We start from the raw sequence: 25085 nt of genomic DNA on the forward strand, positions 1-25085 counted from the left end.
CCAAATCTTTATATTTCATTACTATATTTACCTGTAAATTGTTGCCATACAGGCCAGACATGTCGGTATGCCCCTTAAAGAAAACAAATTAATCTTTTCCTTATAATTAAAAAAACACATTCTTAATAAATTGTAGTTCGAAAGGAAAATGGGGTCTATTTATATGGTCAATATAGAGATCATGTCGGAGCCGTCTATTTAAACGAATCAAGAATAAATTGTACCCATTGTGCTCCAGGACCTCGTCGCGGACGCACATTGTCAACATGAAGAGTTTAATAATTATCCTCTCAATCGCAACTTTTGCTTGTGGTAAGTAAAAGCTGGTTATTAATTTACTTAAAAATTCGCCTTTATTACATATTAATGTCCCTATATAGTCACAGATTCAGTTCCCAATATCTGAAACTCTATATTCACTCGATAAGTGTAAAGTATTAGAACACTTACTCTATTTTCATAAAGATTACTGTGAGATTTTTTCTGTGTGAATCTGTTCAAGGATATTCAAAATAAATATTGTTTTTCTTCTTTTGTTTCTAATAAAGCGATGTTGATTTGATTTACTTAAAAAATAAATAAGAACAGCGAAAATAATATACATATATTTTGTTTATCAATTCGAATAGGCTTCGTTACATTCTTAGATTTCTAAAGCGTCTGAGTATCAGTATCAGAGCAGCAAAATATAAAAATTTTACAGTATTAAAAATCGTTTGTTGTAATTTTCGTTTAAACATCAATCTAATATGTCTTTTTTTTTCAGGTGTCCAGTACAATGGACTAAGAGGTAATCATTTGAAAAGCTCAACTTAAATTACATATATTTTAGTTCTAAGATCATTCTAATAGTAATGTGTCAATATAAAATCTAGTAATACGTCAAAATTGCGGTCAAAATCCTAATTCAATTTAAACTTTCAGTAAAATTCGGCTGGTCAGATGCGCTGGTGGACAAAGAGTACTTCTACAATATCCCCAGAACGATCGCTCAAGCGGAAAAAGAAGGTTGGCGAAGGATTGAGAGACCACCAGGCCCTCTGCCCGAGTTAAGGCTATATTGCCCCTCTGATAGATACGTATGCCCCCTATTTGACACCGCTGGATTCGTCGCTGGATTGCAAATCGCTGTAAGTATATTTGGCACGAATTCTTGACAAGCTTGGTACGGTAAATCTCATTATAATATCCTTCTAAGCCTCAAACCAAAGCTCTCTAGGATTAATTTACCTAATAATTAAGGTAAGCAAAAACAAAAAATGAATTTGCCAATATACGTATACATGGAACGGTTGGTTCTCTGAACTCTTCAGATATTTAGTATTGTCTTTTCGTTGATTCAAGCATAATATACTTTTTAAACAACTCCAAAAACCCGACGAAGGAGGTACTGAATTTGACGTATTTTTTGTGTATTTTACACAGACAGTTTTGATATTAATGATTTCAAACCATCGTTACTTTTATTTTTCTCAAAAAGGTGGCTTAAATATAAACTTATTTTTTCCTTATTAATTGACAAACAAAAAATGCTTTGCAAAACATTATGTAAATTATGCGGTCGCTGACAGAATCCATGTACCTATTGTAAAAATAACGAAATCGAGATGTTTTTAACAAAATGTATTATCATGGGTAAAAATTTTATCATTAAATGACGTTTAGATGTTTTTGTGTGGTATTTACTTGAAGGTAATTATGTATATTATTAAATAAAGTCTCGGGAAACTTTCTTAATCGAAATAGGAATTGGGCTACTTATACTTAGAACGTACTTTATTGAAATCTGCACCACTGGCATAGTACAGCCGTAACGTTAAAGCTGTTTTTTTATTTATAATTGGAATATCAACTGTCCAAGCGGAAAATTTTCTGTTTTGCCGACAATTGACCCAGGACATGTGTCAAGCGCAACAGGGGTCCACTAATTTAAAAAATTAACATTAACTGATTTAAGCGTTAAAATATTAAAATACATATTTTCCTTGTAGGTTTTCTTGTTTACAAAACCAAGTGATAGGGAAAAAGGCAACGCTGAACTGGTATCTAAAACAAGTTGTGTTTTTATTTTTCATATTTCCAATATAAACGACATAGGTAAATGAACTTTGCATTCAATTCATACTTCAGTATATTATATCGTGTTTAAGTAATCTTCTAGCTATTCCAAGGTATTATAGCGAGACATTTATACATTTCATCTGAGCTCACCTTGATTAGGCGGCAAACGGGCAGGAGGCTCATCTGATGTTATGATATACCGCCGCCCATAGACAATAAGGTGGCGCACGCAGAGGGCAGGCCTTGTAGGAATTGGTACGTTCCTTTCTTGAACGACCCCAAGTCGAGTTGTTTTGGAAATACTTCAGTGGGTAGCCGGTTCTATGTAGTGGTGGTGCGCGGCAAAAACTGGATCGCTAACTTTAAAAGCGCTTTAATTTGCCGTTAGACCAATAATCATTCAATTATTTACCCATTTTCTCTAGAAATTTCCATGACACTCGTAATCACGTATTACAATACGCTTATTGTAAGCACCGCTCAGCCCTCAATGTTCAACGAACAACCGTTTATCTAATTTAATCCATCTGCCATGAAGTAACATCGTTTTGGCTAACTTTTACAAATTATATAGATAAAATTGGTTTCTCTATATTGTGCTGTGTAAGCGTAATGGCTAAGGAGGCCTCAACTCTGAGGTCATAATATCGAACCTGGGTCAAGTACTCTGTAACTTCCAGTAGCCGATCGATGCCGATGTTTTTGTATGCAATTCGTAATATTTCTCTCAAAATACCTATCGATGTCGTAACCTTAATAGAAGTTACAGTGTACCTGCCCTGGATTGAATATCGATTTTTAATTAACTGTCTAGAGATTCAATTAACTCTCTGATTTAACTACTTTACTGCGACATATACACCGCACTTGCTCTAACGATGAAAAAAAAAAACAATCTGAAAACAAAACAGTCAGGCTCGGAAATAAGCTGCTGTATAAAGCAGATATCTGAGGCCAAGACAGTAAAACTGATTTCATTCATTCGCCAACTTAGTCTGCGCAGAAGAAAATGATTTAATTATTTTAAGTTGTATTTCAGTATTTGTAGTTCAGTAATCACGCCACAAAATTATCATTCATCAACATCATGATAATAAGCTTCATTATGATTACATTAGATAAGTATAATAAATATACAGTTTCACGGGATTAAAGCGTATCGCTAATTCACACTTTGTATCGGATTATATGTGGTATAAAATCACTTACTTGTAACCATGCATGACAAATAAATAATGCTATTAATAATCGCTACTGATAAAAATTATCTATTTACGGTTAAACGGTTTCCATATTAGGAGATACGAATATCAGATTATAAGTTATGTAATTAAAAATATGTTTTAAACTCAAAAATTGGGCATTTTTGACAACTTCATGACATTTGCAATTGAAGGCAAAGTCTGATCAATTAACATTGTCTAAAAACCTTAGTATACATGTCTTATTTGATTACATTTTTGCTTTATGAACCCACAAACACACACGACATTTTTTTTGATATCCGAGATGGAAATTGCGTATGTGGGACTCGACGCACACCAGAATTTCTAATTTTCAGAGACTGAGTGAGCAAAACAAGGAATGTGGAATTAGCACTTGTAATTTCCATCCTCGGCCTAGAAACGATTGATACATAAATCCTAATCCTCACAGTGTAGTATCTTAGGTAGCAAACTCACTGTTTGTCTTAGAAATTCGATCGTGCCCTCCATGTACGGCTGAAGCACTCGTCCGGTACTGCACAACCCTGCTAAAGATAGAGAACTTGCGCTTCGATCGGGAAGCTAAACCGATTATCCTCCCCTAGCGGATACTTAATAACATCGCTACGCTGTGATGCCCTTAACACACATGACCCTAGTAATAGCATTTGTTCACGCCATCCAGTTATCTATAGTCCTCTCTGTTCACATTTTATATCCTTACCGCACCAATTCCCTAAACACTACTCTTTCTCTTTTACTATCTTCAAGTGTAAGAGGAGGGGACCATTCTACATGCTCCCACGCCTTAGGAAGACTAAACCGCCGACGCAAGTTCACGCGTGTGCTTACGCTTGCGCTTCGTTTGCTTACGCTTCCGCTTTTTTGTGCTTAAACTTTTATTTGTGGTCTTCTCCCACATTTCCATATTTTTACGCCGCATTCTACTTGCCCCTCGGCCTACTTTTATTTGTCTTCGCCGCTACAGCATTTAATAGCCTTTATTATCTTTTCGCGGTTCATATTAAAAATCAATAAACCTATTAATTGAGGCTTATGCCACATTTACAAATAACACCGTAATATACCTAACACAGATGTAGAAATTTATTTAAGACCATCTTTTTTTATTAAGAATATTTTGTAATATTACAACCTATTTTGTTGTAGTTCCCGGTGGATGAGTTCGAATCTCCAACCATAAAACCCGAGAAGAGATTCGTGAAATGGCGTGCTCCAGCTACGGATTCCGAACCAGCTAGAGACTACTGGACGGCCACACATTATTATGTCTCTGCAGGTTTGTTTGACTTGCGATACTTTAAAAGTTTCAAGACAACGTTGTAACTAGGCGTAGGACGCAGGTTGCTTCTACTCGGAACCCGAAAAATTGTTGTTTTTCTAGATACATACTATCCTATTATACGTCATATGCCGTAATCTAATACGGCAAGGTATTACAAAGCCTATTAAGAGGAAATATTGATATAGATTTTTTTATAGAATCTCTGAAAGCGGGCGCGGGTCCTACAGTAGAGAACGGTGCGACATTGCAAGATGGCGGTGTATGGGTTAGTGACCTTGAAGGACAACTCATCAGGATCCCAAGTACCGAAGCCGAGCTGAACACGACCTTGTTTAAGAAACAAAACTGCATTCCCAATATGGGTAAGAATAAAAACCACAGTATGCAGTTTACATTCAAGTATTATTTTTATACCAGTATGTCGGCTTTTATTAATTATATAATACAAAAAACAACAGAATAATTTAAATAATAATAGAAGCTAAAGAGTTTATTTTAAGTCTTAATTGTCTCTGAAGATAAAAACCTTCTGCAATGAAGTATTATTTGGACGGGAATCAAACCTACAAGTTAAACGAATGTAATAATAACTCAAGCGCTTGACAGCACCGACAGTTAATTTTGCATTATATCTAGAGTCTGGTTATAATTAATAAAATGTAACAATACAGGAACTCATTATCACTGGAACATGACCCCCGAAAAGAACTGTGATGATATTCTGCAGTGGTTCGCGTTGACCAGCAAATCAGACCTCATCGGAGTGGGCTTTCAGTTCTTCGCCGACCTTCCACCCACGCCTGCTGGCAAACGGGACTGGTTCGAGCGTTACACAGAAAAGAATCCCTCAAGCGTAAGTTTGCTTATTTGGAAATACTTTAGGCAGGTGTAAGTAAGCGCTGCGAAACCGTCAAAACATTTTCACGAGAATTTAATAATAAAAAAATTCTTCCACATATGAGACCTTACATTCTTATCTTAGCCGTTAACAATTCGATTGCAACGGGGAACATAATCGTAAAAGCAAAATTTATTTTTCTTTAAAGAAGTATAATAGATGGTAATGCTATTATTACTAGGATACTAAGTACATTACATATACAAATTTATATCAATTGAAAGTTATTATTTTCCTATTCGACGATTTAAACATTGTCGTTATGTATTTAGTGTAAATAATTAAACATTAATAAATCTTTATAGTTTTTACGATCTATTTACAGGAAACTAAAATACGATAAAAAAAAGTTTTGCAAAAACACTACACATAATTATAAAAATATCACTCAAGAAAGTCAAAAATGAGAAAACATTAAAATAGTTCTAGTAGTACTGTACGACTAACCAAGTCGTTATCCCAGGAAGTTATCCCATGGTTCAAAAGCCATCTCTTAAGCACCCGGCTCAGTAGACACGCATTATTATTCTGGAAACTTCAAGGAGCTGTTTGTTATAAATGCAACAATTTTATTGCAGTACGAGATGGTGATTCCATTTGCACCCAAATGCTACCTCGATTACGCCTCAAAGTATAATGGTATTGGTCTTCACGTCTACTTCATTGATGACCCGTGGAACATTCGTTGCGAGTGAGTATTGGCTACTCATCTACTGTTTACAATTACTATATCATATGTGCATCATCATCAATTATGGACATATCATTCAAAAACGCGCCGAAATCTAAAAAGGACAGCCAAGAAAGGCTCTTTCGCCATATTAATACAAATAATGTTTATGTTTAAAAAACTTTATTTCTCATTACATAATTATATTTTATTTACATGAGAAACTTAATATTATGTATTTCTTCTGTAAAAACATTACCTGCCCACATCGTATCCCTAACTTTCTTACTAACTGACGTGAGACTTATCTTAAATTATCGTGATTTTGTGTCTTTTTACTTTATATTTTTAGTTTAGTTTGTTTTTTCTTGTTCCTGTTTAGTTTTGTCTTAATAAATGTGTATTACATGTATTTTTGCACTACTTGCCTATCTTATGTAATTAAAAAAAAATTCTTTACTCACAGTGGTTGCCTGGAAGAGATCGCTCGAAAGCGATAAGGCCGCCAGTTGCCCTCCTTTTGATTTAATAATGTTCAATTTTTTTTTATATTGTAGTGTAACGAAGTGTAAATAAATAAATAATTCCCAATTTTAGTCCACTATATAATAATAAATCATTATAGAAAAACGTACTTCCTTAATACTTTTGTCCTACTTATTTAAAGATAAAAATTTCGTTGTTTGTCACATAATTGTTTGTGATGATTAAAAACTTATAAGATTATATATAGACTATTTATCACTAAATTTATTTTCTTTCGTATTATCAGGGCTTTAATTTTCATGGTCATTATTATTCAGGCCCGGAGATTCAGCAAAGTCTGTACCTGTCCTGGATCGAGTAAAGCTGAATGGTGCAAGATACGCGAACAAGATGTACGACGAAGTGAAAAGTTATTTTTCATGAATAATTAAAAAGGAATTCATTTTAAATATATCTTCTTAATACAATACTGTGTTCTAATTTCCCAACAATCTTGATTCCCTATTGCCTAAAAGTGTACAATACGTACTTTTAACACACAATTATTTTGAAATATTTTTTGCTTTAGCTAATTGCTATTTTACAGTATGTGACGATGACCGTAAAAGCAAGAATATTTTGTTGTTAAATACTTTTCCACTAAGTGATTCAAAGATCATTACAAGTTATAAGAACTAATATTATCAAGAAACAATATTTTTTTGCTGTAACTTACATAACTAGGTAAAAAAAACAACATTTCTCAAAATTTACAATAAATTTCATTCGACAAAAAGAGCGTTGTACGGACAAAACCGATAAGAAAATCTCCGTGACTCCCGTAAAGCACCACCAACATGGTTGCAACTATTACACTTGGCTCCATAAATGTATTATGATTCATAATAAACGGTTAATGGGCATAACGAAACACAACAGCATAGTACATCAATATGAATGAGGTATAAAATTAATAGTATTATTCTAGTTTCAAGTACTAAAACATGCTACTGTATATTTAAAAGATTACAAATTATCTGTATTCAAAACTTAGAATTATAGCTACTTACGATAATTGATATATGACATTTTAGGTTCTTTAGAGTATAAGAATTATATAATAGCCTCTGAATAATAAGTGCTAATCAGAAACTATAAATATATTATAAAGAGAAATCGTTTTTATATGTTTGTTTCTAATGATTTTAAAAATGAATTCGCCTGTAATATGACAAACGTAATCATTTAAAAAACAAGTTAAACAAAGAAAGAGATAATTGTATATTTTTTGTTAGTTTCATTAACTAACTATACAATTAAATACTAATTTCTAATTCATTTAATTTTATATCATTTTAATGAATAAGGCAATTTCATTTAAAATACCTTACAATTTTCCGCGATACCTGGAAACTAAGACAAACTAAGTAAATTTCTTCTTACACTGTTGAATTGTTTGGTTGTAAGTGAAATATTTATTTATTTATGACCAAATTATATAAAAATAACATAAAACTAAAATAAAATACATTAAGCTAAAATACAGTATCTACTAATCTTTTCCAAGTACATTTTTAAATCACAGTATATTACCCCTATATGCTTCACAAATAGGCCGCTCTCGGGTGAAGAGTTGAGTAACCCATTAAGCAGCGAGAATATCTTTGTATCAAGCGAAGTCAAAGCGAATCAGTGTATCCGAAAACATATCAATTGGTGAATATGCATACAATCTTATCGATAACAATATCTTTGGCTTCACTATATATTTAGAGGTGATGTTTTGTGTTTAGGAACAGGAATTATGAATCGCCTATTGTTAGTATTGGCGGTAATTGCTCTTGGGTGCTCCGGCACAGGTAAGGAATTGTTAAGTTGTCTGTGTATGTTTACGATTTAAATTTAAAGCTGAGTTCAAAAGTGAATTTTTTTGTGATAGTTACTTTGTCAGTTTTATTTCATAGATAAGCTTTCTGGGCGTAACGTCAATTTTCGGGTTTAACACATAGCTGTTTCTCACGATGTTTACTTTTTAAAATTTTATTATATTGTGAATAGGAATTTCACACATTATGCCTAAATACTAACTAACTTGGATATAGATAATTAATAATTATTTTTCTCTGAGATACTTTCACATTAATTCCATTAAATTTTGTTGGCGTATTTTATCCTATATATCTTAATATAATATATAAATCTCCTGTCACGATGTTTGTCCGCGATGGACTCCTAAACTACTTAACCGATTTCAAATTTAATTGGCACACCGTGAGCAGTCTGGTCCAACTTAAGAGATAGGATAGCTTAGATATTTAATTATAGTCGCAATTTTATTTTATTGCAAATTATTTGTCTATAATTAATTGACAGTCACAATTATCTGTTAACTCCAAAATATTTTAACAGATGTCGATACTTTTCGACTGGATTGAGTAAGTAATCATAAGATGGCACTGTTATGGTAAACCGACAAACGTGTCATATAAGCTACAATTCAATATCATGATGACATTAGCTCTCGCTTTGTCAAGTGACCATTTCCTTACCAATTCTTTTGGCGTTAGTGGGTCATGCTTGGTGCAAAGTATTGAGTGAGTTCGATACAATATAGAAATTCTTCCATCAAAATGTTCTACAGCTCCGATTTAAATGTAGAAGAAATAATGTTTTCATTTAAAAAAAAATACTTTGAAGGCAATTTTTTTATTGAATAAAATATATAATTTTAATTGCTATTACTGTTTAGGTTCTTTTTAGAACAACGTGCATCACATGTTCCATAAATAACACACTTTTGTTCTTTCAGAGGGCGCGCGGCTACGTGGACTTAGAGGTGCGTATATTTAAATACTAAATAATTGTTTATTAAAACTAAACATAGCAATCAAATATATCTTAACCTACATAGTAATAATAAAAATAAAAAAAATTATAAAAGAAAATTAAAACAAATATAAAAAGTTTGGTCCCTGTGGCAGTGTACCTTTAACGCTGGCAGCATTTCCTCGCTGTATTGCGATACTTATGCTTTGGGTGAGGAAAACACCAGCTCTGGGGTCACCAGTACTATCTTTGCCAATGCTAACTTTCTATACTTACATTTCTTATTACTTGATTCGTAGTGTCAACTATGCTAATTTAAATATTTTTATATAAATTAGTTTTATTAACGCCTTTCAGTAAAATTCAACATCGGCCTCCGCCCCGGCACAGACTTTTTCTTCGACGTGCCCCGCACAACTCTTAATGCTATCTTCAACGGCTGGAGTGTAACCCAAGGAACAGCTAACATTCCTAACTCCAACCTCACCTTGTACTGTGCTACAGACCGTATTCTGTGCGCTTTCTACGACACCACAGACAGAATCGCTGGTCTTCAAATTGCTGTTAGTATATTGGATTTTATTTATCTAAAGCAATAACCGGCCTGCATTATATATGCTCATAGAAATAATAAAGTTGTCTTAAAACAAAATAATATCTTTACTAAAAATTAAGTTTTTAAATGTGTTAAGGTACAAATTATTTTAATATTACCCTAGCTTTCGCTATTTGATTAATATTATCTGCCATGATATGATAGTGTGATTAAGAATATTAAAATTGTGATAACTCAAGTCGCAAATCCAGTGACTTTATTGCTTTCATAATAAAAAATTATGTTAAACAGCACGACCAAAGCGAGTTCTCAAATAACCCTTACGATTGGGCCACACAAGGTCACTCATTATGGACTCCCCCTGTCAGCTTCGGACAAAGGCGCAGAACTTACTGGGTCACCCAGATTTTCTTCATTTCCCCGGGTAAATATGGTTTCTTTATACTTGGATACCATACTATACTTCGACGGAAGTTAAACTAACTAATTTTACTGTAAAACTGTACATCTTTGCATCGAGTTAGTTTTCATGATGCTTTTTACCAATGACAACCAAACGAACCGTGAACGTCTTTCTATAGCTCGTTTGTTTAAGATATATACAAATAATTTACATAATTTTAGCTCATCCCAGTTTTTTCTGGTACATATATTTTTTGAATAATAGTAATTTATTTATCAAAATTAACCGATTTCTAATAAGTGTAACTAACTAAGTTATTTTACCTAAAACCTAGAGAAATGCCCTACATGTAATCCGTAGATACCCATATTTCAAAAACTAAGCCGATTTCTATGAAACTTGAAGAATATTAACACCAAGAATATACCCGAGTAGAATAAAATAATCTTCTCTGTATTGACTATACTTGCGAAAATTAGCACACCTTTATGTGATCTAAATATTGTAAAACCATTCATCCAACCTTCTCATATTGTTATTTATATTATTTCATGCAGAAACCGCCGCAATGGGCGTACCAATAACTCCCACGAACAACGAAGAAAGTGTTCTGAGAGAGGACGCTCTCTGGGTGACTGGCCTTAACAAAGAGATTTACAAAATCTCCGGTGACGAGGAAGACATCAAAAATACCATTTTCACCAAACAAGCCTGCATCCCATGGATGGGTGAGTAAATGATACAAATCTATGTATGTAAACATAAATAAATCGTAAGAGAGTCTAAATTAGATTTAATTATGATTTACATGTTTCTATCTTTATAACTATCTACAATCTATTAAAGTAACATTATTAATTTACCATTAAATGAAAGCAAATTTTGAATAAAAGAATTCCCGTTATATCAAATTTAAATGTAGTCATAGTAACTTAGTTTTATTAAAACGCCCGAAGCGTGGCCGTTGGATTGGCAAAAAATCAATCACTCAATGGATTCAAGTAAACAAATTGGTTACATTTTACTAGTTCCACATTGAAACGTTTGTGTAATTGAATCAGACTATGTTTACATATGATATCATTTTGAGTGGATTGACCATAAATTACCTCCTACAAGCTAGACTAATATTTAACATTACTTAACAATATCAGCGCCCGTACTCTGTACATTTCTGTAGTTAATAATGAGTTTTGTACTTATACCAATTTAGTCAATATATCAGCGCTGGATCTGGATCTGGATCAGCGCGATCCAGATCCTGAACGTTCGATCGAATAGGTGAAACAAAATTCATGAAACTAAACTTAACGACACCCGACATAGATTCTACGATATAAACTGTAGTAATACAATTATTACCTACTAAGTATGTCTTATGTCTACATCAGGTGAACACTACTACTACAACATGACCGAAACCACTCCCTGTACCGCGGAAGGAATCTTCCCATGGTTCCCTCTTGTCGACTCTGGCAAATTGGAAGGTGTTGGGTACTTAGTTGTTGGCAAATTGGATCTTATTAGCGGCAGACGTGATTGGTTCGAGCGACCCGGAGAAGGCGCTGTCAAGGTGAGTTTTTATGAGCATTGTTGATAATACTACTTAGCCACACAAATTTCAGTGCCATAAAGACGGCATATCAATCAAGAATGTTAATACTGTTAAACGCGTTCCAGTATAGAAAAAAACGTCTCGCAGATGTATTTTTGCACTTCTTGCCTACCTTATCCGTATATAATACATTTTTTTCTCTTCTCACATTGGTTGCCTGGAAGAGATCGCTCGAAAGCGATAAGGCCGCCAGTTGCCCTCCTTCTAATTTAATTATGTTCACTTAGTATTTTGTTAACATTGCTTTTACACATTAAGAAAACACTTTTTAAACGGACTGAAGCTATGTATTATTATTATAATAATATTATGTACAACGAAGTGTTAATAAATAAATAATTATTGCTCTCTAGCAATATAACGAAATTATCAATTTAAATAGTAGTAGGCACCTACCGGTGGGTAGTTGAGTATAAAAATATAAAATTTTTATTAAGAGACTCAAACCAATATTACTTGGTAACTTGGAATTTTAGCTACATTAATACGTCTAAAAAAAGGATTTAAAAATTTCTAGTTATAGAAAGTAGTGAAGTAGTTTCTGCGCCAGTCCTAGCGAATAGATTCGTCAACGCTTGGCATTTTGTTGGGGCAGCGTAAACCTTGCGTTTTTTGAGCTTTCACCGCCCTCTCATTTTTGGTACCGACTATGATAAGAATTAATTTTGGCGCCTAAATTGCCTAATTTATGCATAGCGAGGAAGCTCGAATCGACTTCTATGCATCTTAAAACTGGCCAATTTATTTATTAACTATATTTTAATTTTTTTTTTAGGCAATCGTACCCAGGGGACCTCAGTGCCTCTATGACTTGGCTAGGACCGTCGGAATTGTTACCATGCACATTTACTTCACTGACCAACCTTGGTACATTGGTTGCCCCCTTTGGTAAAAGGTTAAATTATAAGTTATAATTAAATTATTAAAATGACATTGTGTTTTTTTTATATTTACCTTAGACCATTTAAAACTAAAAATTCTTTAAGACCTTAATGTAGAAAAACGATCTACTATATGCAACTTTACAGAAATTGGTTAAATAAAGTTAAATTAGATAAAGTTTAACAAAAGGCTTTTATTATCATAGACATGAATACAAATAATAAAATTATTTCATTTTACCTTATTACTACTAAGATTATTACAGAATTTCAATAATTTTAATACTATCATTGTTAAACGACATGTTTCCCTACTACGTACTGGAGAAAGTACTCTTTGAATCAACCGTGGTAAGGACAAGAAAAAGATAACCGCGTAACCGAAAAATGTGACTATTATAAATTATTCCCAACGGCTATAAAGAAGATTCACTTAAAAATATTAATTAAACTTAACCCTTTATCAAGTACTTGTAATGAAAGAATTTGTAATGGATACACAAAGAATAGACTTAAAACATTATAAACTTGTATTCACATAAAATACATTAATCAACACCAATTGGAGTTTTGAATGATTTCTTCTTGATCTTCTGTTGTCTTCGCTTAAGATGCCTCTGTATTCTGCTAGAACCTTCTTTCTTTAGATCTTCATATTGCTTCACCAATGATTCAACTCGCATTTCCGCTATAAATTAAAAAGTGTATGTAATTTTTGTCTCAAATGACTGATGGTACCAATGTTTTTTAAACAAAATAGTTAAAACAATAATTGATAAACACTCTTGTATTTATTAGTCCATTAGCTGCTTCAATTGGCATAGCCTGTGTGGATTTATTTAATAATTCTAATTTATGTTCTTTCAATCCCAATATTCAAATTCATCAAATTAGGTTAATAAGTATAACCATTAAAACGCTTATATGCATACTTAATGTATTATTTGTTAAATTTAATTCAGCATTTTTAATAAGCCCCACTTCAATTAATTAGTGATGAACATTTAAAAAAAAATATATTATATGTTGTGCAATAAGATTTTTTATTATTTAGTAACAAATCCTTATCAAAACAATTATAAATATAATAAAATCTAAGGTTAATCTTTAGATAATTATGTAAACTCTTTATTATATATATAATACTAAGGAGGAAGGTCTTATTCATAGATTTGGAATATATCATCAACTTACATTTCTTTTTAAAGTGAGGTTGTTTCCCCTGCTTAAACTCTTCTTCTACTTGCTGGGCCTCTCTACTTCTTCTTTCTTTCTCTTTCCTATCATTCTTGTTAGTTCTTATCTTATCCTTTAGCCTTTGTAAGAGACGCTTCAACTGCATTTGTTTTTCCGGATCTGTGGTTAGTTTTAATTCTGCCTTTATAGCTTTCATATCACTAACTTGCATATCAGTTAGGAAACCATAGTCTTGAGAAAATTGTTTCTTATCAAAAGTTCCACATAATGGATCAAACCTGTGTTAAGAAATAAAATTACTACAAAGTACTAGTTGTTGATGTAAGGCAATCAGTTGATTTAGTCTAAATATATAATGAATGTCCATACATCCATTTACTTATAAAAATAATTAGAAATAAGAAGTTTTTATACTTATGGTTTTACATATAAAACATAATAAAGAAAGACAATATGATTTAAATATTAAAAAGGAATGTGTAACTTAAAGTGATGCTATATTACATTTTGGCTTGAAGGTCAAATGATTTCTAATCAGTTGAACCATTACAGACAAACAGAGAAAATTTAGAGTCCGGGTAACTGGTAACTGAAATTGTCTTCATAAGTGACTTCAGAAATGAATTTTAACAATATATTTGACTTTTATAAATTACTGTGCAAATGCTGTAGATGATATATTTTTTTAATGCTATGGTATTTAAAGCTCTGTTTTATTATACTAATATTTTATGTAGTACTACTACTACTAGTACAATTATTAATTTCAAAACTATAAAAGTGTAAAGTTATGTTCAGGCAGGCAATACAAATTAATTTATAAAACAAAGAATTGCATATAAGTGTTAAATTAACCTAGTTCTAAATATTGACAAGATTTAGGATTTAGGATACCAACAAACTTTCTTTTCATTCAAAATCTATGAACTATCTATGACCATATTTTGATAAAATATGGTAATGGTAATAAATTAGCTTACTTATCGCTAAAGTTTGCCTAGAAGTATCAAATCAAGCCTAAAAAAATCAAATTAATAGTTCCTAAAAATGAATAAAAAATTACCTTGGATCACGGGTCTCTATCTTTTGCACAGAACCAATATCAAGATGCATTTTTACTGGTCTTTTGGAACTCATTTCCCTAGGTCTATTTTTATTCTCCCTTTTAAACACTTTATGCTTTGGTTCAATATTACTGGTGCCAAATACTACCTCTTTATAAACTTTAGCACCAACTTTTTCTTTTAGCTTCTGGAGATCTTCAAAGGACATGGTTGATAATTCTTCCTTAATAGCAGTCTACAATAGTTAAAATCAAAAAGCAATAGTTGATAACAAGGTATCTCAAGTACCATTGGATTAAAATTACTTACCCTCTCATCATCATCAATATCAGAGAGCTGTTCGTTATCACTATTTTCCATGATCTTTTTAAGTTATATTTGTGTAAAAGATAAATAAATTTTTATTAGGTATAGGAATTATGTACCAAATGGAATTAATAGGTTATCTCTGTCACACAGTGAATGAAAATCGAATTGAAACTATGGAATGAAGATATGTTCTAAATTATGAAGTCTAACAGAATAAGTTTTTGTTATGTTTGGGATTTTATGAAAATAAGCTTTTTGGTACTCAACATAGAACAAAAATCAAAATACTTTTATTACAAATATATGTTATTAAGCACAGATTAGAACGATCACAAGAGGTATTAACCACGGATTGTGCAGAGAACGATGTTTTTTTATTATTATAAGGGTAAGCACAGACTGGAAATCTTTACTTGAAACTGGTATAAAGTTAAAACTATTTCCATAATAAAAAAAGACCTACAAAAAATCGTACGGTCTACAGGCTATATATCTAATAAGCGCCATTATTCGATCACAAATCACGCCCAGATACATTTGAATATTTACTTTAACAGTTTATTTATAAAACCACAGGTTATTTAAAGATAATATTTACTATTTTTAAATTAATAATATAGATAAAAAAACTGATTACAACGCATATATACAAGAAAATTATTAGGGATGCATCCGATACCGATACTTTGGGTTTGCCGATTTTATCGGCAACGGCATTATTTGAATTGCCGATACAACGATACTTTTCAAATTTTAAAAAAGTAATGTAAACGCGCATTTGTTTGATCTAGTTCGTTGCAAACGAGACAAGGACTATCTATGCCCGGGGAATCCCCGCATTCTATTCAGATTGATGTGAATTCCAGTAGCAGTAGAAGTAGTAGTGAATTAGTAGTTAGTAGAAAGTATTCCATTTAGCTAGACACATTACAAATACAAAATCTTATTAATGTTAATTTTAATTATTAATAGTTATTTATTTTGTTTTAATTTAATTTTTACTCTTAATTCTTAATTTTAATAACTAAACCTTTTTTCTTATTAACATTTTTGACTGTTTATATTTTTCAATAATAATTAAAAACTTGATATATTTTACCTTTATTTGATTTTAATTCAATAAGCGTTGGTATCGGTATCGACGATATTTCTATAAGAATATCGGCATCGGTATCGTATCGGCAAAAAGGCGAATCGATGGATCCCTAAAAATTATGCACTAACAAAAACAATTGCTGAATGTGTAAAGTGTGTGCGTTTTTATCACGTATTTCAGTCGACAAATAAGAATAGTTTGTTTGCTTGTCACCATCGAAGTGACGATGAATTTTTAAACAAGATAAAACCATACATTTTGCAATTTACTTCAATAGATAGATAGATAATCACCGGATTGTTAACCGGCTATAAGTTAACGGCAAATTATTACGACTGTAACAAAGTTGTTATAAAACAAAGATATGTCATAGAAAGGGAAATCGCTGGGAACATCTTCCTCAGGACGTTTCTGTTTTCATAATATATTAAAATACTATTTATAATTGAGATAAACGCTATTGAATTGTATTTATAATTTATCATGAAGCACTTTATTAAAAACTGATACAAACATATTTAGAATACGTACAAAATCGTATTGTATAATTATCGTATCTTTATAATCCCGAGTAATTATTTAATAATAATCAATGTAGTTCTCATCCTTTCATAAACTTTTAATTTGATATTCTTCATATTTGAGAAGGCTGTTTAAGTCTTGAAAAGATTTGGTCGTTTTTTAAACATTTTTACATTTTATAGTCCTTCCAAAAGTTCCTTTATATCTTCAAATTTCATATTTTTCTTATTATTACCACGACTCTCTAAAAATTTTTCCTTTTTTAATTTTAACAGATTAAGGAATTTATCGCAAAGTGCTTTTTCCATGTCTATTTTAAGATTTAAAAATTCTTCTGTATCTTTAAGACATTTTTCATACTCTAAATGCATATTCCTGCATTTTTGTTCCCAGTAGTATGCTTTGCGTGTTAATTGTTTATTTAAGGCAAGCAATACTTCTACTAAATCTGGTTGCATGTTTTTTGGTGATGTATCTGTTTCGACTGGAAGAAAACCTTCTATAATAATCGTATTATCTACTTTTCGTTTCCAATAAAAGAAACCACTTTTTAATTCAAACACGTAATTATTTTTTTGTAGGGATAAGCATTGTTTGAGATTGTTAAAATACTCTTTTTCTGATATTTGAAGGTTTCTGCTAAAACTTGCTAAACGATTTGGCGAAAATTTTCCTTTCCAAACCTTTTCTTTAGCATATATATAGATTTCGAAAGAAGTTCTTTGCCAGCCGATTAATAAATAAAGACACTCTGTCAATGTATTTATTTTTGTCACAGTTATAACTTCATCTAAATCCATATTGAATAATCATAAACAATATTATTATATTGATTCTTTATATTTCACACCCATTTTGGCTTTTATTTTTATTTTGCAAAAAAATTGTTTTGACCTATGTTTCAAAATATTTTACTTGTCAAAAATAAAAAGTTACAAATATTTTTTTTTTTTTTTTTTTCAGAAAAACCTTTGCGTTAAAATAATCACAATAGCATTAAAGCACTAAATCATAAGAATATGCTCTTTTTCTATAGTCCTTCGATCTTTACGCGTTTTCATTAGAATTTATTAGAAGATATTCTAATTATAATTTTTTAGGTTATTTTAGCGACAATAGTTGTTCCGACTGCTAATTATATATGATAATTTGGCCTTAGGACATTCGAATCAATCGTTAGACTAGTTAGTTGGTAAGTTTGGCTCACAATATCTTTCCTCCACAGTTATTTTGTATCAGGATTTAAATTTATTAATGTTTTTTTTTTTTTTTTTTTTATAAAATAGGGGGCAAACGGGCAGGAGGCTCACCTGATGTTAAGTGATACCGCCGCCCATGGACACTCTCAATGCCAGAGGGCTCGCGAGTGCGTTGCCGGCCTTTTAAGAATTTGTACGCTCTTTTCTTGAAGGACCCTAAGTCGAATTGGTTCGGAAATACTTCAGTGGGCAGCTGGTTCCACATAGCGGTGGTGCGCGGCAAAAATTGCCTTGAGAAACGCTCAGTCGTGGAACGTCGGACGTCGAGGTGATACGGGTGGAATTTTGTATTTTGCCTCGACGTCCGATGCTGAAACTCAGCTGCAGGTATTAATCCGAACAACTCCTCTGAACACTCTCCATGGTAAATGCGGTAGAAGATGCAGAGTGACCCCACATCTCTACGCAACGCCAAAGGATCGAGCCGCTCGGAGAGGGATTGGTCATCGACGATTCGAACCGCTCTTCGTTGGATACGGTCAAGTGGAAGGAGCTGGTACTGGGGAGCCCCCGCCCAGAGGTGAGAACAGTATTCCATGTGGGGCCGTATTTGCGCTTTATAGAGTTGCAAGCGGTGGCCCGGAGTGAAGTACCGTCTCGCCTTGCTGAGCACACCAAGCTTTTTGGAGGCTAATTTAGCCTTTCCCTCCAAATGACCGCGAAACTGAACGTCGTTCGATATGTCAACGCCAAGTATTCCGATGCTGGCTGTGGCTTCAAGAAGAGTGTTTTCGAAAAGAGGAGTAGCGACAAAGGGTATTTTTTTCGCGGAAAACGCGCAAACTTGTGTCTTCTTGGGGTTAAATTGGACTAGGTTTAGTCTACCCCAGTCCGAGACTCCACGTAAAAGAGTTTCGACTTCAGACACAAGTTTGTTCCGGTACTCATCGACAACTGCCCGAGAAATACCTGCCCGGCCAGTGTAAAGAGTATCCCCAGTGCTGTCGTCCGCATAGCAATGAATGTTGCTAAGTTGCAACATGTCATTGATATGCAGAAGAAACAGGGTCGGGGACAGAACACAGCCTTGTGGGACCCCAGCATTCACGGGTTTAAGGTCGGAACATGCTCCGTCGACGACGACCTTGATGCTCCGATCGGCTAGAAAGCTGGAGATCCAGTCGCATAATTTCTCAGGAAGCCCGTAGGCTGGTAGCTTCGAGAGCAGTGCTTTGTGCCACACCCGATCGAAGGCTTTCGCTATGTCCAAACTAACCGCTAGTGCCTCCCCCTTGGACTCAATTGCCTCTGCCCATCTATGAGTAAGGTATACTAGAAGGTCACCAGCTGAACGACCACGACGAAAGCCGTACTGATAATCGCTAATCAGCTGGTGGCCCTCTAGATAACTCAAGAGCTGGCCATTAATAATGGATTCCATTATTTTGGAGAACAAGGAGGTTATTGCGATTGGGCGATAGTTGGATGGATCAGTGCGATCGCCTTTTTTAGGGATCGGATGTATCGAAGCGATCTTCCAGCACTTCGGGACAGTGCCGAGCGAGTACAGGTACCGGAAAAGGCGCGTCAGGACCGGAGCCAACTCAGGAGCACATGTACGCAGCACAATTGGAGGGATACCATCCGGCCCGCTCGACTTATGAATGTCCAAGGAAGATAGTGCTCTGCGAACAGCACGTTGCTGGAATGTGATTTCCGGCATTGAGTTATCACACCGCGAAATCGCCGGTGGTAATCTCCCCCGGTCATCCAAAGTCGAGTTGGACGCAAAGAGACAGCCCAAGAGGTCGGCCTTCTCCTTCGCAGTGTGGGCGAGCGAGTCATCCTCTCTGTGCAGCGGTGGTATCGATGGCTGACAAAAATTCCCTTGTACAGCTTTGGCGAGAGACCAGAAAGCTCGGGTCCCAGAAGGGAGTTGGGCCAATCTCTCGCCAAATCTGGCGATGTGCTCTGACTTTGCCTTAGCGATTTCCCGTTTGAAGGACCTGGAGGCTGAGTTATATGCTTTTTTATGTTCGCTGGTATTGGCATCACGAGATATCGCCGCCTCCGCCCATGCATTAAAGCATTCTCGCTTTCGACGCGATGCCGCCTTGCAAGAACGCTTAAACCAGGGCTGTGACCTGCCACCGATCGGCACCGCAGAGAATGGAATAAAAAGTTCCATGCCCTGCAGAACCACTTCGGCGACAGAGGCAGCGACGGAATCTGGAGCTTCCGACGAAAAGCACATAGGCCCCCAAGGGTAGGACGCAAAGAAAGACCGCATCCCATCCCAATCTGCTGACCGATAGTGCCAAATACGACGACAACCCGAAAAACGGGGCCGAGGAGGGCGCGTAGTAGGCACAGTACTCCGGACCACACAATGATCCGATGAACCCAATGGCGGGTCAACAGAGACTTGATAGGTCTCCGGATGTGAGGTCAGCAGAAGGTCCAACAAAGAGGGTTTATGACCATCCACATCTGGTATTCGCGTAATCGCAGGGACCATTTGTGACAGGTCGTAAGCTAAAGCAAAGTCGTGAAAGGATCTTCCCGCGTGATCGGTGGTTTCCGAACCGAGCCAATCGGCATGGTGAGCGTTAAAATCGCCAAGTATCACGATTTCAGCGGTAGGAACCCCTTCGAGCAGGGAATCTGTAGCCATTTGGATGTGCTCAATGAGTCGCTCAGTTTCGGTATTTCCGCTATGGGACCTATACAGGCATGCGTAGAATCGCGGATGGTCATCGCAGTCTACGCGCAGCCAGAGGCTAGATAGGTCCCTTCCTTCAAGCGACCCGAGGCGACGAGAACAGATATCCTCTCTGACGTACACGCAAACTCCCGCCCGCGGCACAAATGAATGTTCCAATTTGTACCCCGGGTAGGAGAGGTAGGAAGTATCAGCCGGGAAGGATATCTGAGTCTCAGAAAGGAAGAATAAGGCCGGCTTCGCAGTTTCGAGGTGAAAGTGAACCGCGTTAAGATTAGAGTTGAGCCCCCTAACATTGGTAAAGTCCACTGAGAGCGTGGAAGGGGATGCCTTCGGTAAATTCTTCCGTTTGCCCCGAGATCGAAACTTATAGTTTTTTGAGCAGTTTTTGCCCACCCCAGAATACGAAGGGCAGCCTGTGCATCCACCACCGAATACTGATTGTTCCGATGATGGACGCTCAGAGGGGGATTCTCCACAGCGGAAACGTGTGGTACCCCCCTGGGGTAATCTCTGTTTAAACTGCATCTTCATATTCTGGGGGAGGGGGGAATTGATGGGCTCCGGGAGTCTCACTCACCGCACGAAACGCGAGTACAATAAGATGAACCTATTGCATCACTTCACGCCGGTTTTCTGTGAGACAGTGGTACTGCCCCGGTCGTGCCTGCCCGATTGGCTGAAGCCCGAAAGCAACAGCATGGCACTCCCACTAGTAATATCATTTTTTTTTAAAATTTGAAGTGAAAAATTCTTACTAGAATACAATAATTAAAGTTTATACACTGTATAATGCTTTTCATCTTATTCCCTCCCACAGTAAATCTTATGAATTTATGTGTCTGTCTATTTTTAGTGTCGCTTTTTTTGTTTCATTATTTTATTTTTTATTGACTTTACATTTAAAATTGGAATAAAAAAAATTATTATTAGTTAAAAACAAATAACTCCATTTTGTTAAAGAATAAATCTTTTTTTACTGTCCAATAACATCCGAATTTGATAAATGAATGTACGTGTAAGTAAAAAGCACATGCGTTTAAGTTAGGTGTCTCTTTCACCCATACCCATGAGTCGTATAATGTTTACAGTCAAATATCTTCAAACCATTTAAACTTCAAGCACAGAGTACTGTTTTACTTGAAGTACTCTGTGGTTAAAACTCTGAAGAAAATCAATAATATATGTATTTATTTTTATATAAAATATTTAAAAATTGTTAAATTTTTTTAGTGAATGTGTCGATAAAAAAGGGGTTAGCATTTTCTATTAGTCATTAAATTCAAGTTTTTACTTAAGAATAGTTATGGAGTGCCAAGAAAGTTTCATATCAAGATTTGAAATAAAAGGTGAGCATGTTTATATAAAGATTCTTTGGAAACACAACGAAGATGATCTGTTTCATATTCAGGTATTGGAAAATACATCAAGTTGGTATGGAAACTATTCTTTAGAAAGTGCTAAACTGTATGCAGAACTTGTTGAGGAAACTTTAGAAATATATGAGAATAATGTGAGACAATGTTTGAAAAATCGTAGTAGTGATTATTTATTTGATTTTGTATCAAGTGATGAACCAAATTTTTGTTGGAAAAAAAGATATGAGGGTTCAACTGCAGTTTTAGAACATGGTAAGGTTAATTTAATTAGAGATACATTACCAGAACCCAAAAACAGACTCATAGATTTTCTCTTGGATAAAAATAAGGAATTATCGCAAATCATTAAAAAATCTAAAGAAACTAGTGACAACTTGTCTTCAGAATTGGAAAAATGTAAAAAAGAATTAGAGGCATTTGCTGACACAAAAATCTCTCTAGAGTCTACCCTGTATAGTAAATTTCTTTTGTTATTAAATGCGAAGAAAAAAAGAATTCAGTTGCTTGAAGAACTCCTTAAGGAAAATTAAAAATTAATAATATAATGTATATATATATTTTTACTCAAAAATAATGTTATATTTTAATGCAATTGTTATAAAATAATATTAAAAACATTTAAATGTCTGTGTTTTTGTCTCTATTTAAACATACCTCATTAGTACTAGCAAATGCAATTAAAGTAAAACACCAGCTATCTTCTTATTATAATAAATATATGGAAAATTCTGGCTATAGTGGGATGGTGGCACAGATAAGTAGGTAATCCCTGATAATCATCCTTCATCTAAATGAAAATTCAAGATTTAATAATTGTGAAGTCATGCTAAACTTTATTTCACTTCATTACAACATAATCAATCCAGTGTAAATAAAATCTTGTAATTTTCTTGTTTTGGGTCCAAATCAAGAAAGAAATCTTTAATACATTTAGAGTAGATGGCATGAACACAATATTTGTAGTGTTTAGCCATAATCAATATCATACTCTACTTGATGGTACTATATTTAAATTTATAGCAACAAATTATTGAATGATAGGGAAGGGGGAGGGATGGCAAGCATAATGCTTAGTACCTTCCTGTCAGTGATTCCAACTTTTATCTCTATATTTAGGGGGTTCATTATGGGATATTGTTTTCAAGAACTTAAAATGCACATTTCTACACAATTTATATCAATCTTCAAACCCAACCAAATATAAACAATAACTAATACCCCAAGATCGAAATATTTTGGTTAAAAAAGTACCAAAAGCTCTAAAAAATGTGGAAAAAGCGAAAAGTATGTGTCAAGAAAAGTTAAGATATATAATCATTAATACATACTATTAGGTCATTAATTAAATATTATGTAAATGTGTAAAATGCAACAGCTATTTCATGCCACTTGAATGATCATTATATGTATTTTAATTTCAATATATAGGGGTATTTGAAGTTGGGGAACATTATATCACTGATTCCCGTATGTCTCTACTACTCAAAGTCGAATCTTAAAGTGAATTGTTTAAATATATTATTTTTTCAGATATATATTTATCTCTAGTAAGCAAACCAATGGCAATTTGAAGATTTTAATATAAGTTATATTTAAATCTCTTCAAAGACAAAAACAATTTTGTCTAATTTAGTAGGTATTTATAGTTATTTACACATTTGTAAAAATGTATCATCTATGATAGTTAGTAATTATAATGGGACAATAATAATATAATATGCAATTGTCTTATTTGACTTTAAGAGCAGCAACCGAAGGACGAAACATATTATGGCGCTTACATTTCATTGCTTCTATGTATAATTATAGGTACTTTTTAATGATTACTTACAACTACTTAAATAAATAATATTGAGAGCTCTCTTTTTAACGAAATATTAAAAATTTAATGTTCAATTCAATTGCAAGTTTCTCTTGCAATTACAAACAAATGTAACAATTTGATTCCCACCAATATTTCTATACATATAAAATAAAGTTTTTTTAATTTTTTGCTGTCTACCTAGATAGGTAAAATCGTTTCCATAATAGATTATATGGTTTTAAAATTATTTCCTATGTCGAATATAGAGTTAGAAATATAAGGTGAAGTATAGAGATGAAGATTATATTATGAAATAAGTGATTTTATTAATTTTATATTGACCAGCGTATGAACGTAAATACTTATTCGAACGTCATTGCTTAGATCTCTGCTTTTGTACAATTCTATTAATCTTAAGTGCTGCATCCCAGAACATGTGCGACGTTGCTGCCCTTACAGTCCAGCCGTCGCTATTCTATGATTGGCAACCTCGCCTAGGCGTCAGTGTGTGAAACTGATTTTAAAGCGATATCCAGCGGCGGCTCTCTTATCATATCTTATCCTTACCTCTTCCATAGCAATGATTTGTCTATTTACTTTTGATACTTTTTTAATTCTTGGTACTGTGCTATCCGTATGTTCATAATCTCCACTTTCTAGTCCTAATATGTAACACTATTTAATTGACTAATATATATCTGAAATGCCCTTTGAAGCTTGCTAAAGATCTTTAAAATAACCATCAATTCTGACAAGACCTTAATGTTCTTGAAGTACTTTTGCAATTATAAAATCTAGTAAAATATACCAATAGCCTTATATATCTTAAATATTTATTTGTTTTTAAAATTAGATTATTACTATTAATAAGAGATTACATGGTTTTTATAAAAAATGTCAATAAAAA

General features: G+C 33.8%; 5 protein-coding genes across 5 annotated transcripts; 3 read left to right on the forward strand and 2 right to left on the reverse strand.

The window, feature by feature from the left end:
* Positions 1–215: 215 nt before the first annotated feature.
* Positions 216–7093, forward strand: LOC123716189. Its single transcript, XM_045671799.1, has 8 exons — positions 216–312; positions 767–790; positions 925–1130; positions 4437–4566; positions 4770–4934; positions 5244–5425; positions 6049–6161; positions 6944–7093. The coding sequence occupies exons 1-8, from the start codon at positions 267–269 to the stop codon at positions 7047–7049; spliced, it is 972 nt and encodes a 323-aa protein (XP_045527755.1). The 5' UTR covers positions 216–266; the 3' UTR covers positions 7050–7093.
* A 1281-nt stretch (positions 7094–8374) lies between these two features.
* Positions 8375–12936, forward strand: LOC123716698. The gene is made up of 7 exons (XM_045672556.1): positions 8375–8464; positions 9415–9441; positions 9789–9994; positions 10279–10411; positions 10948–11118; positions 11782–11963; positions 12781–12936. Exons 1-7 carry the CDS (start codon positions 8410–8412, stop codon positions 12895–12897), a joined length of 891 nt encoding a protein of 296 aa, XP_045528512.1. The 5' UTR covers positions 8375–8409; the 3' UTR covers positions 12898–12936.
* Positions 12937–13402: 466 nt separating this feature from the next.
* Positions 13403–15986, reverse strand: LOC123716660 (ribosomal RNA processing protein 36 homolog). The gene is made up of 4 exons (XM_045672505.1): positions 15457–15986; positions 15147–15382; positions 14081–14361; positions 13403–13574 (listed from the first exon to the last, which is right to left on the reverse strand). Exons 1-4 carry the CDS (start codon positions 15505–15507, stop codon positions 13435–13437), a joined length of 708 nt encoding a protein of 235 aa, XP_045528461.1. The 5' UTR covers positions 15508–15986; the 3' UTR covers positions 13403–13434.
* A 1023-nt stretch (positions 15987–17009) lies between these two features.
* On the reverse strand, positions 17010–17981 carry LOC123716662. Its single transcript, XM_045672507.1, has one exon. The coding sequence runs from the start codon at positions 17872–17874 to the stop codon at positions 17251–17253; it is 624 nt and encodes a 207-aa protein (XP_045528463.1). The 5' UTR covers positions 17875–17981; the 3' UTR covers positions 17010–17250.
* A 4148-nt stretch (positions 17982–22129) lies between these two features.
* On the forward strand, positions 22130–22995 carry LOC123716663 (DNA repair protein XRCC4-like). The gene has a single exon (XM_045672508.1). It carries the CDS (start codon positions 22302–22304, stop codon positions 22902–22904), a length of 603 nt encoding a protein of 200 aa, XP_045528464.1. The 5' UTR covers positions 22130–22301; the 3' UTR covers positions 22905–22995.
* Positions 22996–25085: the final 2090 nt, after the last annotated feature.

The sequence above is a fragment of the Pieris brassicae genome, chromosome 11 (assembly GCF_905147105.1).
Source record: "Pieris brassicae chromosome 11, ilPieBrab1.1, whole genome shotgun sequence".
NCBI lineage: Eukaryota > Metazoa > Arthropoda > Insecta > Lepidoptera > Pieridae > Pieris > Pieris brassicae.